This window comes from Cygnus atratus, chromosome 2, assembly GCF_013377495.2.
Source record: "Cygnus atratus isolate AKBS03 ecotype Queensland, Australia chromosome 2, CAtr_DNAZoo_HiC_assembly, whole genome shotgun sequence".
Lineage (NCBI taxonomy): Eukaryota > Metazoa > Chordata > Aves > Anseriformes > Anatidae > Cygnus > Cygnus atratus.
Genome location: NC_066363.1, coordinates 114,885,536 through 114,899,164, shown reverse-complemented (window position 1 = coordinate 114,899,164; position 13,629 = coordinate 114,885,536). Strand labels below are relative to the sequence as shown.

At 44.0% G+C, this 13,629-nt stretch overlaps 1 protein-coding gene across 4 annotated transcripts in view; it reads left to right on the top strand.

Annotated features, from left to right (window-relative positions):
* Nucleotides 1–12,958, top strand: part of GAREM1 (GRB2 associated regulator of MAPK1 subtype 1) — a 103,271-nt gene extending 90,313 nt beyond the window's left edge. For all 4 annotated transcript variants that reach the window (XM_035553128.2, XM_035553131.2, XM_035553130.2 and 1 more), the window contains 2 exons: nucleotides 3,270–3,436; nucleotides 6,630–12,958. In XM_035553128.2, the coding sequence (XP_035409021.1) occupies nucleotides 3,270–3,436; nucleotides 6,630–7,545 (1,083 nt within the window). In that variant the 3' untranslated portion in view covers nucleotides 7,546–12,958. The remainder of the gene's footprint in view (nucleotides 1–3,269; nucleotides 3,437–6,629) is intronic.
* Nucleotides 12,959–13,629: the final 671 nt, after the last annotated feature.

Sequence of the window (13,629 nt, the reverse complement as noted above, 5' to 3'; positions counted from 1 at the left end):
ATTAAGTAGATCTCGGTAGCTGCTGGTGAACATGAGGTTTAGTCATCACTCCCTCCAGAATGATATTCCATAGCGTTTCTCTATAAAGGTTGGCAGGCAATTGTATTTTTGCAATGCACTAAATTTAAAATATGTGAGCAGGAGCTGTTTGTAGGAGAAAAGGAGGTTCAGGTGTTTCAGGAGCCCTTCGGTCTTTCTCCTCACCTGCAGGGTGAGGCGGTCTGATATAATGTGTATTTCCGAAATACCTTTCAGAAAATCAAAGCGGCATGAAGGGGGAAGAGAGAACGAAAATGCCCTCTGAATTCAGGCCTGTAAATCATCAATTGCTGCAGTCCCAGAGCACTAATCTGCATAAAACCAGAGGCTGTTTTCCTGATGGATTTACGGCGTGTCCGGGCTGGAGCGTGTCGGAGGTTCACGCTCCTGCAGGCGAGGCACGCTGCGCTGCGTCACGGCGGTGCCAGCAGCGGGGGGGTCACCCGGGCTGCTCCCTTGGGGCTTGTGGCACCCAGGAGGATGAGACGAGCTGCAGTGCTGCCTAAAATCCTTGCGGCACCTTGCACCGTCGGGACGGGTCACCATCACCGGGACCTCCGCCGAAAGCAGCGTTGGAGGCTGGGAGCGAAAGTCCCGGGGCTCTCGTTGCACATGCACTTTATCTGTATCTGGCAGCTGCGTGGCATCGAGTGCTGCTGGGTGAAAGAGTGTTTCTGTGTAGTAACAGCAGTCACCCAGGCAGTCATCGTGTCACCCCGACGCTCTTCCCCTCCTCTCCCTCCTCGGTGTCCTTACTTCTCGTTTGGACCCTGCAAGCGCGGATCTCCTGCGAAGCTTCCCCTTGCTCTTGTCGGTTTAATCTGCAAAATCTCCTTTTCATTCCTCTGCTGCCTTTCCTGAGAGCTGTGCCTGGCAGCCGTAATCGCAGTCTTGTGACAGGGACCAACTGGGACTGCAAACTGGTATTATTTACGGCCCAGTTCTGATCTGCAATCTAGGTCAGCGGAGGAGCTTGGCATAGTTCGCTCTGCCTCTGAATGCCAGTAGTCTTCCCAGGAGAGAATTTCTTTAACCTCTTGACCATCCGCTGTGCTCTGAGAGCTCCCCTGAATGGTCTCTCTAACCCCATGGGCACATATTCGATAGCATGCAGTATTAATTTTGCCTAGTCTGACTCGGGGAAAAAAAAAAATGTCCTTAGGCATCCTTGGGGCACAGCACTAAAATGGTTGAAGAGTTTTATGCCTGAATTCAATAACAAACATGAATAAAATTGATTCTTTTTCTTTTTTCTTGAAAGAGCAAATAAGAACCCTTAGAGCAAGATTTATTTCAGTATTTTTTGTTGTCAGGCAATTCCTCTAATTTTGTCTTGTTCTGAATTAGGGAAAAATGTACTACAGTGTCCCAGTCCCCGATTTTCCATTTTGCTTAAGTACTAAACGGGTTGTTGCATTCTGAAAGCACTGAAGTGGATTGCAAAAGGTTCCGCATTTATTTTGTTTTTAAATAAATTAAATCACTTTAATTGCTAATTATGTGTTGCAGAACTGCTAAGATAACTTCTAGTTCTGCAGCGTTGTTAAATTTAAAAATAAACTTTAAGTGTCCAACACAAAGAGAATTTCCCCATTCTGGGGCATCTGAGATGATGTCAACCAAGGAGACCGTGGAGATCTGCTGCTGCCTGGGGGAGGCGGTGAGTCCTCAAAATGCTGGCCTGGCAGCCTAATTCTCAGTACCCTCACGCACCTCTAGCCCTGCTAAGTAAAGTTGCTCTCCTTGATACGTCCTGATGAGATTAAGGCCTTCATCGTTTCTATTGTGGGGATAGATCCTGGCATTTTGCTCCTCCCTATGCAGGACCAAACTAAATTTTATATAAACGCTGCTCTGGTCATGTGTTTTGAGCTGAAAAGTTAGCTGGCTACACTAAGTAGACCTGTTGGCTCTGTTCCTAGTGTTTAATATTAGTCATTTCTGAAGAAATGTAGACTGAAGACCTGCTGTATTTTCATAATGCAACTCATGAGTAGTTTTTGCTTTATACAGCTTTTCAGCAAAAGTCCTTGTAGTCCCTAATCCATTTTGTTTGCTTTACCAAAGCTGTCCACTGCTACCCTGATCCTAGAAGCAAGGTTCGTGTGATCTGGAAATGTGGCTGGCAACAAGAGGTCCTTCTGCTTGAAATCCTTTCGGGTGCCTTATTTGAGCAGCCTTTTCCACTCCACACCTTTTACCTTCTACAGTTTGTAGTTAACCTTACCCTGGACCTCTTTGGCAGCGGCAGAAGGACTGAAGCTCCAGATTTGAATCCCAGCATCCAAATAACTGGAACATTGCAGTCTCCCAGTTTGAACTCATCATTTATACACACAGAGGAGGGCGAAGGAAAAGGGACTTTTTTGTTGTTTTTGTTGTGTGGTGTGTTTTTTATATATATATATATATATATATATATATATATAAAATTTACATAGTGAAAAGCGGCTCCACACACCTGCTACATCAGGTCTGGCATTAGAAGTATGCCAGGGACAGGGAGCACAACTGGTGGTGCTGTGGCCTCTGCTGGGCAGCGCATGGGAAGGGAGGAGCAGCCCAACCACAGTAGCACTCTCACAAGGAGCAAAGGGCAAGTAGCAGCAGCAAGAAGTGAGAATGGCCACCAAGAACAAGTCTGTCTTAGTGCTCTCCTGCAGATAAATGTGTCCTGGGCGCATCTGTTAAACACATGATGCGTGTGCTAGTCCTTGGGGAGGGATGCAGGGAGTTATCCCAGAGCTGGATGGCTGGGTATCGCTGGTGAAGTAAGTCAGGAAACATCAGAGTCTGCTGAGATCTTTTCATTACGTAAGCTTGGTTTATTACATCTAAATAAACAACACTAATAGAATTTAAGCTTAATGAATTGCTTCTTACAGAATGTAAAATATCTGGAACAGTCTGTCTGGTTTGGTATGTTACTGGAAGGTTTTTTTATACAGTTTCATTGCTGCTGCTTTTTAAATGAGTGGATATCAAGCTACTTCAAAGTACCCCAAAAGGGTTGTTAATAGCTCTACTGGTAATAAGGCATTCTTTTGGTCTTCCTTATGACAGCCACATACTGTTGCAAATGTATATACTTAGCATCATTTTTCTTTTCCCCTCCCTTCTTAATTATTTCCTTTCGTGGAATAAGCCTGAACCAGATGTGTTTCATCTGGCTGAGAGTGCTGTTGCCCAGATTTTCTAGCTGCTTACTTACGTGTTCTTCTTTTGTACAGGTGAAGGAGGAATGCAGGCTCCTGAATGCTCCCCCTGTCCCACCACGGAGTTCAAAGCCATCCTCCACCAGCCCTTCCATCCCTCCTCGCACAGTCAAACCCGCACGACAACAGACCCGCTCTCCCAGCCCTACTCTGTCCTACTATTCTTCAGGACTGCACAACATGTATGTGTGTGAGCCGTGAGAGCCCCATGCTAGCACTTGGCATTGTGAGAAAGTTACATGTAGCAGTATTGAAACTGGTGTAATCTTCTTGAAGGCACTTGTTTCTAAAGGCACTGAGTCAGAGTTGCTGACTTTTCTTGAAATGGGTTAACCTATCACGTTACTTCAAAAGAATGAAGAGGAAGCAGAGCTCCAGCAGAAACTATGTTTTATTACGTACGACGTAGCAATGTATATTAAATGCCTGCACATGCTGCTATAGGTAATCTCACCATACGACGGTAGAGACTATTTGAGTAGAAAATACTTTACACTTATGTATATTTCTTGAGTGGCATGAATCTTGCAACCAGATTAACTCAAAGGTAGTTTTCAGGAGGAAATTCAGTCCTATATGCATCCAGTGCAACCAGCTCTTGCTAACTGGGGACACAGAGGGGCGTGGTAATCAGGAAATGTTTTGTGCCAACTCTATGTGCACCTACAGGTGGGTGTGATGGAGAACAGAGAGGTCAGCAGACACCACTGACTGCAAAGTGAGGTAATGCAAAACGCAGCCAGGCAGCCTGTAGATCAAACCCACTTCAGCACAAACTTAAACCACAGACTGGAAAATCCACTCAGGCTAGTCAAAAATTGAGGGTGGATTTTGGATTACATGGCATATCTTTTTTAGCAGTGCAGTGTTCTTCCTTTGCCTTGAGAAAGCGTGTGTGCCTTTTGAAGCCTTACCTCCTTTTTGACTTGAATGTGTTGCTGCCATTAGTTTTGGTACTTCTTCAGTTTTGTTTCTAAGAGAGTACGAAGATAATGCCTGTCTGAATATTATGAATTGATCAGAAATGCCACTGCAATCGTTTTAGTCTAGATGCAATTGGTATAACAATTTATACTGGAATTGCCTTTCTAAGCCATACTGCATATTTGCAGCTTAGTGTTGTGTATCTGGCAACGATCACTCTAGATCAAGGCTAATCATTTATTTTTATGAAAGCCTGTTGGGTAGTTCTGTCAAGGTCTCCTCCACAGGAGGTTGAGCACAAGACCTCCCAGAATTTGGGGCCCACCAAATGCTGTTTTCTCTCCTCATAGCTAACAATACGTCTGCCTCCCAAGAAACCAGGAAAACAGTGAGAAGTGTAGTTTCACAGGAACGCAGGTGATATTATTTGCCTGGGATTTCACAAAATTTGTATTAAGTTCATCTGCAGCTTGGGTCCAGTCCAGATATCTCCACTTCGGTGGCATTGACTTAGTGCTGCAGAGGAAGCTGCTAGAAAATAGGCACCGTGTGGAGAAACCAGATTGCTGGTGAAGTTGCTTTTCAAGTCTTGCCATTTTGATCAATGATCTTATTCTCTAGATCATGAAGGGTTGCAACCAATATTTTCAACAAACAAAAACTATATGATTTCTCCTTATTGACCTGTTAAAAGGCCTGTAAATTTGATGTTTCTCTTGCATCCTTTGGCACTGAGTCCCAGTGGGTTGATTCTGGTAGAGGATGAGTAAGGAAGCACTTTGAAAATGTTACTTCATCAGTTTTCCATAATTCCATTAATCTTTTAAATCATTAAATGTTCCAATTTCTAAGATCGGATTAGAGAACAGAAGCAGGATCAATCATTTTAATTCCTCTGCATGGTTAGTTGTTTATAACACCTCATTGACTGTCTACTCTGAATTGAACAGTCCAATACCTACGTCTGTGAAAAAATGCCTTTGAATGTGTATGTTACACCAACTGGCCTTTAAATGCCAGATATGACCAGTGGATGGCGTATCCTTGTTAAGAGTTTTTAAAAAGGTCTATTCTTAATGTTCAACTGCTTTAACTGGCAGCCTTGTGCAGGAAAAAGGGAAAAGTTTGGAGAGCATGGAGTGGAGAACAGGTGGTTAGAGAGGGAAACTGCCTATGGTAGAGCTGAGTTTAATGACTAATTTTCCAGTGATGAAGATTAGATCTGCTTTTATGCGTCTGTCCTTTGCATTTGAGCTTGGCAAGTCCAGGTTGGCTTCCTCTTTCACCCTCTGAAAGCTGTGGCAATCTATTCAAAACCATGCTCTTTTTTGAAAGCTGCTGCCCTCGTCAAGCAGTTTTCATTGAGCTGTCACAGAATAGCTGCCTAGTTTATTTCTCGAGTAATTAGTTTCCAGGAGAGAGAGGTGAGTACTTAAAACAATTATTTCAACTGTTGTTTTCCCTCTGTTGTGTTAGGTAAGGATTTTATAAGTCTGTTAATTGGTTTTGTGGTGTTCTTGGCTTAATCGGCCAGAATTCCAAAGATCAACCAAATCCTTCAGACTCTCTTTTAGAAAGTGGCATAAAAGCAGCAAACATTCACTTTTGGTTACAGATTGCATGCTTCTGTTAGCATCTAAGTCTTTTGGGAAAACTTGGATATAAACCATCAGTTTCCTTGGACAGGCTGAGCTTAATTTACCGCCTGGAAGTAGGTCAGGCTGACTTTCTTTAGGTGCCTTTGAAAAGCAAGTGTTTCTTTGTCATGACTTTTTAAGGATGAGGACAAACGAGTTACTGTAGGTTAAGCTTAAAGACTGGTATTTCAACAAATGCAGCTAGGTCTACTTAGCCTTCCAGGTAAAAGTCTTCCTTTGGCAATAAACAATGATGTACTCTGTGTTACTGTACTGTAGCTGGTGCAGTTCCAAATGAAAATACTGGCCCCAAAACACTGGTCATCTCTTATGTCAATCAAGCTTGTGTCTAGCGCAATGGTAACCTGCCCCTATTGTGAACTTTTGCCTACTGCGACACATCTGCAGTGTATAAATACAAAATGCAGGATTAGAAAATCTCCAAGTATACATGAGGCTGTTCCTTTACCGTGGTGATATCCCTCAGGAGTTCAGCAGTGGAAAAACTGAATATTTGGGAGATGACATAAAACTGAATTGAGACATCTTTTTTTTTTCTGAGCTTGAAGAAGCAAGACGTGAGTCTTCCTCATGAGGCTTTTGGGTACATCAGCATCTTGTCAGGCTTGTAGGAAGAGTAGAAGAACTGTCAGCGTGGAATTCAAATTTCAAAATCTGAAACATTTTGCCAGAGGAAAAAAGACTCTTTCCTTGTGACAGCCACCCTCTGATTTTGTCAGATGATTTATAAATTTATTCAAATGCCACTTTTTTTTTTTGTACTAACTACATCCTTTCTGCTTTGTTCCTTAAGCAATGTCACAGAGAGCGACAACGCGAACCCAGCCGAGAGCAGCACACCTGTTTCCTGCTACCCTTGTACCATGATGAAAACCGAATCCAAAGAGCCTGAGAACACGATGCCTTTTGGAAGCCCTTCAACTGAAGCTCTGCCTTCTAGGTTATCTTGGCCAAACCATTTTTCGGGAACTGCGGAGGGCCTGAATAGGAGCGATTTCCTGCTCGATCCCAGCAGGAGCTACAGTTACCCCAGACAGAAGACTCCAGGCACGCCAAAGAGAAACTGTCCAGCACCTTTGACTTTTGACTTCGATGGGTGTGAGCTCCCTGCGGGGTACTCCCAGCTGACCCCAGCAGAGCTCACTAACACCATCTCCAGCTGTCCAAAGTCAGCAAGTTACTCTCTAGACTGCACTGATGAGAAAACTCTGGGAGTCAGCAACACAAAGCAGAGTCACTCATGTCCTGCCTTACCTCCTCGGGCACCGAAGCCGAGCGAAGAGAAACCAGTTACAGACATGGGTCCCTTGCCACTAAAAATAGATGGTGCCGAGGAGGAATCGAAAACTGGTTCTCCGGACCTCTTGGAAGATCAGTATCTCGTTAAAAAGGGCATGCAGGATACATTCTCTGTGTCCTATCCCTTCTCGTCTCCCCTCCACCTCCAGTTAGCACCAAGGTCTTGCGGGGATGGTTCTCCCTGGCAGCCACCCACAGACCTTTCTGGACTCTCGATAGAGGAAGTGTCTAAATCGCTGAGGTTCATTGGTCTGTCAGAAGATGTCATATCATTTTTTGTTACAGAGAAGATTGATGGCAATTTACTGGTTCAGCTTACAGAAGAAATCCTGTCAGAAGACTTTAAACTAAGCAAATTGCAGGTGAAGAAAATACTGCAGTTCATTAACGGCTGGCGGCCCAAGATGTGATGCTGACTAGTTTTTAGTGGAACTGTACGAGATGTGCTAGATGCACTTCAGCTCATACATCACTTCCTGTTTTTTGCACTAAAAGCCCTTCCTGTAAATAGTAGTGGAAAAATTCTTACTATGCAGATAAAAGTTTTTGAGTGGTGAACGGATTTTTTTTTTTTGTATGTCAATAATAAAGGTAGAGAATCTGCAGAGGTGTGCCTTGTGCATCCCTGAACATTCAACAGCTGCTAAAAACTGGACACTAAGGGAACTTACTCTGTAGTCTGTTAAGACTTACTCGTATTTATTACTGAACAATATGATGCTGAAAGACACATACCAATCCAGTTTACAGTTTTGTGTTAACTGCAAAAAAATGTATTTCTTACGGGATTATTTCTGTTCAAATAATATTTGGCAACATGCTGTGACTTTTTTCCTTTTCTGTTAACAAAAAGCATGTTCAGATATACAAAAACATGGTTTTGACACTACATCTGAAAATGTTAAGAATTGCTGTGAAGTGCCACTAATACACTACTCTTGCAGCATATTTTTATTAACAGTATCTTCCTGACTACCTGTAATGTGGGTATGTTTTCCATGTTACTTTGAACAAAAAGAGTTAAATGTTTAAAAAGAAAAGTCTTGCTTAGCTCAGTGCCCAAAGGGGAGGGAGAAGGGGGATTTTCCTACTGAGCCACTCTGCCCTGGCCAATTAAAAGTTTATGACCTGTGGATTTCAAAAGTTGCTTTTGTAGTCAGATGGCTGCAGTCAGCAGCACAACTTCGGGTCGTGCAGCTTTCTCATGGGAAAGGCAGTCCCCTGCACAGACCCTTCCCAGCAGATCCTGCCCCTCGCAGCTGCCAGCACATCCATCAGAGGAGCCTGTTAGCGCGGCCCTTCCATTTGTCTTGCTGTGGCCAAAGGAAACCTGTTACGTTTCCTCTGCTGGTGTTACGACCATCTGAAAATGTGCTCCATGTGCCGTGCTATTCCTGGAGTCGGATCTGTGTGGGAAGGTGATAGTACTCCTGTAGGATGCCTTTGAAATAAAACGTTGGTGAGGTAGGAAGGAACAGAAGCAGTACATGCCACGCTGATAAGAGGGGGCCAAGTGAGAGCTTGGGCCATGCCTCGGGAAATGCTTGTGATGTTCACCTGTCTTACTTGCAGTGGACTGGGAGAACATGGGTGTCAAAGGACTGTAGCATCATTAAGACGTGCTAACTCAATTGCCCAGGTGCAAAAATTTGTCTGTTGGTGCCACACAGAAGCAGCAGTCAGAAGTGAGGGCAGACATGGAAAGGGGGTATGAGGCTGCCCCTGGAGACCTTCTGAATTTACGTGCAGAAGGCTAGAAATAGGATTGACTTTTGATAATCTGTTGCTGACATCCTGTGGTTGGCAGAGCTCTCAGAAACATGTCTAAATAACCTCAGAACCCCAGGATCCCCTGCGGATCCCCTGCCTTTGTAGTACTGAAGGCAAGGATTTGTGGAGGCCCTCAGGAAAGTCTGCAGAGTCCATCTTCTGCAGCTGCATGTCCCGGGTCCTCAGGGGTCAGAGCCAGGGAAGCTGGAGCAGCTTCACCTTGCTCTGGCTCCGTCACCCGCTGCAGATCAGAGCCCTGACTGGGGTGACATCATCACCTGCCTTTCTTGTTTGGAAGGACAAAGAATCTCTCTTCCTTCCAGGGCACGTAGTGGGAGCGTCAAGAGAAAATAGAGTGCAGGGACAAAAAAGACAGTCTCATTTTGCCTGTTTTCTCAATTATATGGACTCATTAAAACAAATGTGGAGCAAGTGGAGCTTTCTGTTGCCTGGGCAAATTTCATGTCATGTCTCCATGCCGAAGCCAAGATGCATCATTTGTCTTGCAATAATGCAAACCACCAGTTCCCAAGCAGAGAATAAAGCGCAACTGGATGTGGGTACTAGGAGGCAGTGAGCCAAAATCTATCCCAATAGAAAAACCCCAAGAGTTCATAATCTTAATCTTTTTGTTAATGTATTGACTTTTAGCAACGGATCGATAGCTTTTTCTGGATGCTTTTTAATTAGTGTCCTAAAATATTTTAACTGCAATTAAGACTAAGTCAAATTCAAGTACTGTTCTGTTGTGTGTGCTTGTTGGTAGGCACACGCAAGTTAAAGTCGATTGTGTTTTTAACCCTCACTATGTCAAATGAACATTCAAATCCAAAGGGGCCAGATTTTAAATACCAGGTACCTCTGTTTTCCTTGGCTTGTTAATTCTGGGTAAAAAAGTAAAAGCTCTCTCTGGGATTGTAGTCTTGATAATATTAAATACTTCAAATGGCCTCAGGAAATTGTCATCCCTGAGAAAACAATGATCCTTGGCTACAGATGGTTACCTATCATTATCTGTGCTTGCCTGCTTAGGATGTTTTTTTCTTGAGAGAAAAAAAAAAAAAAGCCTGGTGGAATCCGCATTCATGAGTTTGCTGCATTGACATCCTGTATCCATAGACCAAAATAAAGCTTGCCTGTAGAAAGGCACAGAAGTGTACCAGGATTTCAGAAGCAGATGCAAGGTACACAACTACAGCTGAAACCTCTAATTGCACACTTGCTATCGATGTCCTCCCAGCAGTCTTGTTCTGGCTTGGCACTGCATACTTATTTTTATGCATAGTATGTTAGCATTTGACCTTTACTGTGGCCCTGAGCAGCCCATCACCTTAACTTTCCAAACCTTTTAAAGCGATTTAGGTGTTCCCAACCTAATTGTGTTGTGTGAATGATGGGACTGCAGCATCGAGCCACCTGCACAAATGCCCAGGCAGGACTGAAGCTTCTGTTCTGGTGCCTTTGGTACTGTAAAAGGTAGCCTGAATACAGCAGACCGATGTAACCACATCAGTCCCACAGCAAGTCCCTGGCATTAAGGAGAAGGTGACACTTGTGAAATGGGAGAGGAGTGGAGGAGTCCTTCAGGCCGTGGCAGAGATGCACGCAGTCTCTTTATAGAGGTGGGGTGTAAAACCTGGAGACCTCAACCTATAAAAGGTACAAAATGCTGCACTACTTACGGTACTTCAAGATGGAAAGGCACTTCAGTGTTCCCACTGTGGTTAGAAAGATCTGCAGGCTCTGAGGAGTATCCCTGTGGTACGGACTTTCCACCAGCTGATGCGAGTAGAGGAGACAGCACTCCATGTTTGATCGGACTTGCCTTCACTGATTTTAGTGTTGGACGCATTGTGTTGGTTGTAGCTGGTCTGCTTCCCAGTTCCCCACGTGCCTTTAAGGGCGCTCGTTGTGATTTTAGAGACATTTAACGATTTGTGCACTCATGCAAGTTACTGACGCGTTTTGAGCCTAAACAAGATGCAGGTTGTGGCCCCATTGGTGTTTAACCTGAATAACGCACTCAGCCAGGTCTGTGCTCTGAACACAAGTTCGTAACTGTATTAAAGACTCCAGTTTGTCACTGGCAAGTGGTACAAGCTCTGTCCCTAGCCATCCAAGTGGTCTGTGACTCGCCTCAAAGACCAGCAGTGCTTCTGGCTTACATCTGTGCCAATAACCCGAGCGGTACCCTCGTGGCAGCCGCTCGCTGTTGAGGTGCTGACGTGGGCTCCTGCACGGCTTTGGTGCGAGCCCACCAGCCCACACACGGGGTGATCCTGGGCAGCACAGCCCCGGGGCTGGCAGTCACTGGTCCCTGGGGGCAAGTCCTGCTGTGGAGAGTGGGGAGTTCAACCAGGTTGTTGGGAGCTGTGCTGGGTGTCCTCGGGGTCCAAAAGTGGGCTCTGGCCTGTTTTGTCTGCTAGTAGAGGTGTAGCCATTGTGTTCAGAGAAAGCTTGTCATGCCACAGTGGGCTGAAAAACCCTTATGTTTTAGAGACACCCTGCTAAAATAGGCCAGTCCTAACTTTGGATTGCTTTCCTCCTTTTAAATAAATGCAAGGCCTCTGGTGCTTATTTCGTTAGTGGTGTCTGAAGTTGTGTGTTACTGTCAGGGTTCTTGTTTGTCTGGGGGTTTTGGTCGCAAAAATTCTGGCCTGTTGTTATGTAAGGAGATGTCTCTTTATCCCACACCAGGAAACACATCCTTTCTATGCAACATTCTTGTGGCACAAGTACTGATGTTGCCTTCAGCTGCAAAAGCTAGATTCTAGCAAAGGGGCTTTTCTGGAGTGGAAACAGAATGGGCAAGGGAAGGGACGGGGAGAAAATTTGAGGGGAAATGCTTGTTTCCTTTAAACACTCGTGCCTAGGATTAAGATTCTTCGTATTGCTGCCTGTCTGGCTAACCAAAGTTATATTGACATCAACTCAAAATGCCTATTTGCATTCTTGCTGTATTGTGCAAATTGCCTACGGCTAGAAATTTAGAGACAGAAAACATTTGGTCCATCAAAATTAGAAGGAAAATGTATTTTGAGGTGTTCTTGCAGCTAGAAGCAAGGGTTTGAAATAAATGTGTATCACACTTTTTTTTTTTGCAAAACAACAGTTTTATTTGCCATTTTAATTGACTTTATTCCACAACAGTTTCAAGAAAAACAGTGTAAATAGCAATACTGTTTCAAAACAGCATATTTCCATTCTGTCTGTAAATACTTGAAGTGTTTTCTCCTCTGTCTTCTTGAATCAACTCCTCGACTGCCTCCCCGCTACACAAAGCCTGCTGGCACCAGTTCCTTGCGTGCAGGGGGAGAGCAGAGGCTGTATGTGCTCGGTGGGGTGCCCGTGGGCCAGGCTGCCTAAAATCCAAGCACCAGCCACCTGGGGAAGGACAAGGGCTTAGCCCTGCTCTCCTGGCTTGTCTCTTTGATGCTCTGCAAGCTGCAGCGTTCCCACGTGCGAACTGGAAGGTACCAATGAAATCTTAATCGAAGCAAGGGATTGTCCATTTTATTTGCGGTGTTAGGGATGTCAGGGCAGTAAGGAAATTCAGGCCCCTTGTCGAGACCTAGCAATAAATGACTCTTTCTTTGTTATGTCTTAAGCTTCTAATAATCTGGAAGTTGCTCAGACTTTACTGTTTCTGTGCATAATAACCAAATTTTCAGAGCAAAAATCTGCAGAGTGATTCTCTTGACTTGGACAATCTTCTGAATTATATTAAAATTATCTGTTAGTTCTTAGTTCTTTAGATTCACTTTGGGTAGGTCAAAAAAAGTAACATTTGGGAAAGAAAAAAAAAAAAAGGAACAAAAAGAAAAGAGAGAGAAAGCCCCAAAACTTCAGCTTAGTACATTTCCGTTATAAAACAAAGCATGGTTTTTGTGGAATTCTGTGCTGTTTTGGGCTTTTGTGTAAAAGGCTGAAGGCAGATTATTATTTAAACCAGGTGCAAATAAATATCCCTGTAATGTATATGAACAAATTTAAACCGTGTATTGTAAGTATATAAACTGTATATTAAAGACGCTATTTTCATGATACTTTAAACGTGTATTGAGTTTGTTGTACTAAATCATTTGGGTTGCACATGCTACATAAAGTGGTTGTTTTTCATTCAGTAATTTGACTGACTTATCCTCCTGCTCATCTCAGTACAAGTCAGAAATAACCACTTCTCAAACACTGAGTTCACAAAGTAGGATGGGGGCAACTGAGAAGAGCAGTCAGGCTTCTGCGTTTAACCTCTCAAGACGCATCGCTGGTTTTCCCTGTCTTGTAATTTCACTTGATCCCCTGTGCATCAAGAAGAGCTGTGCGTTTCCCAAAGAATTTGTTGCCACACAGCTTTCCTGTTTCCAGCAGACATTCACCTAAAACCGTATTTTCCTGAGCCCTCAGTCTATTATCTGTATTTTAGAAAATGTATTCATTTGTGGTTTGGATATGCTTTTAAGCACAAGACCATGCGCAAGTATTTCTGATTTGCAAGAAGTCTCTAAACCATGTATTGGCTGGGGAGAGAATTAGAGAAAAAGCAATGTTCTCCTCTAGGTTGCCTGTTTACGTTTCCTCCAATATCAGCAACAGGGGAAAACGTCAATTCCACAGCCATCCATGTGTCGTGCGGATAAGCTGCTTGTCGTGCCAAATTCCCCTTCGGCACAAAGCTCACTGATGCTAGGCCAAGAGAAAAGTTTTCTCCAGCACAGCAGTAGTTG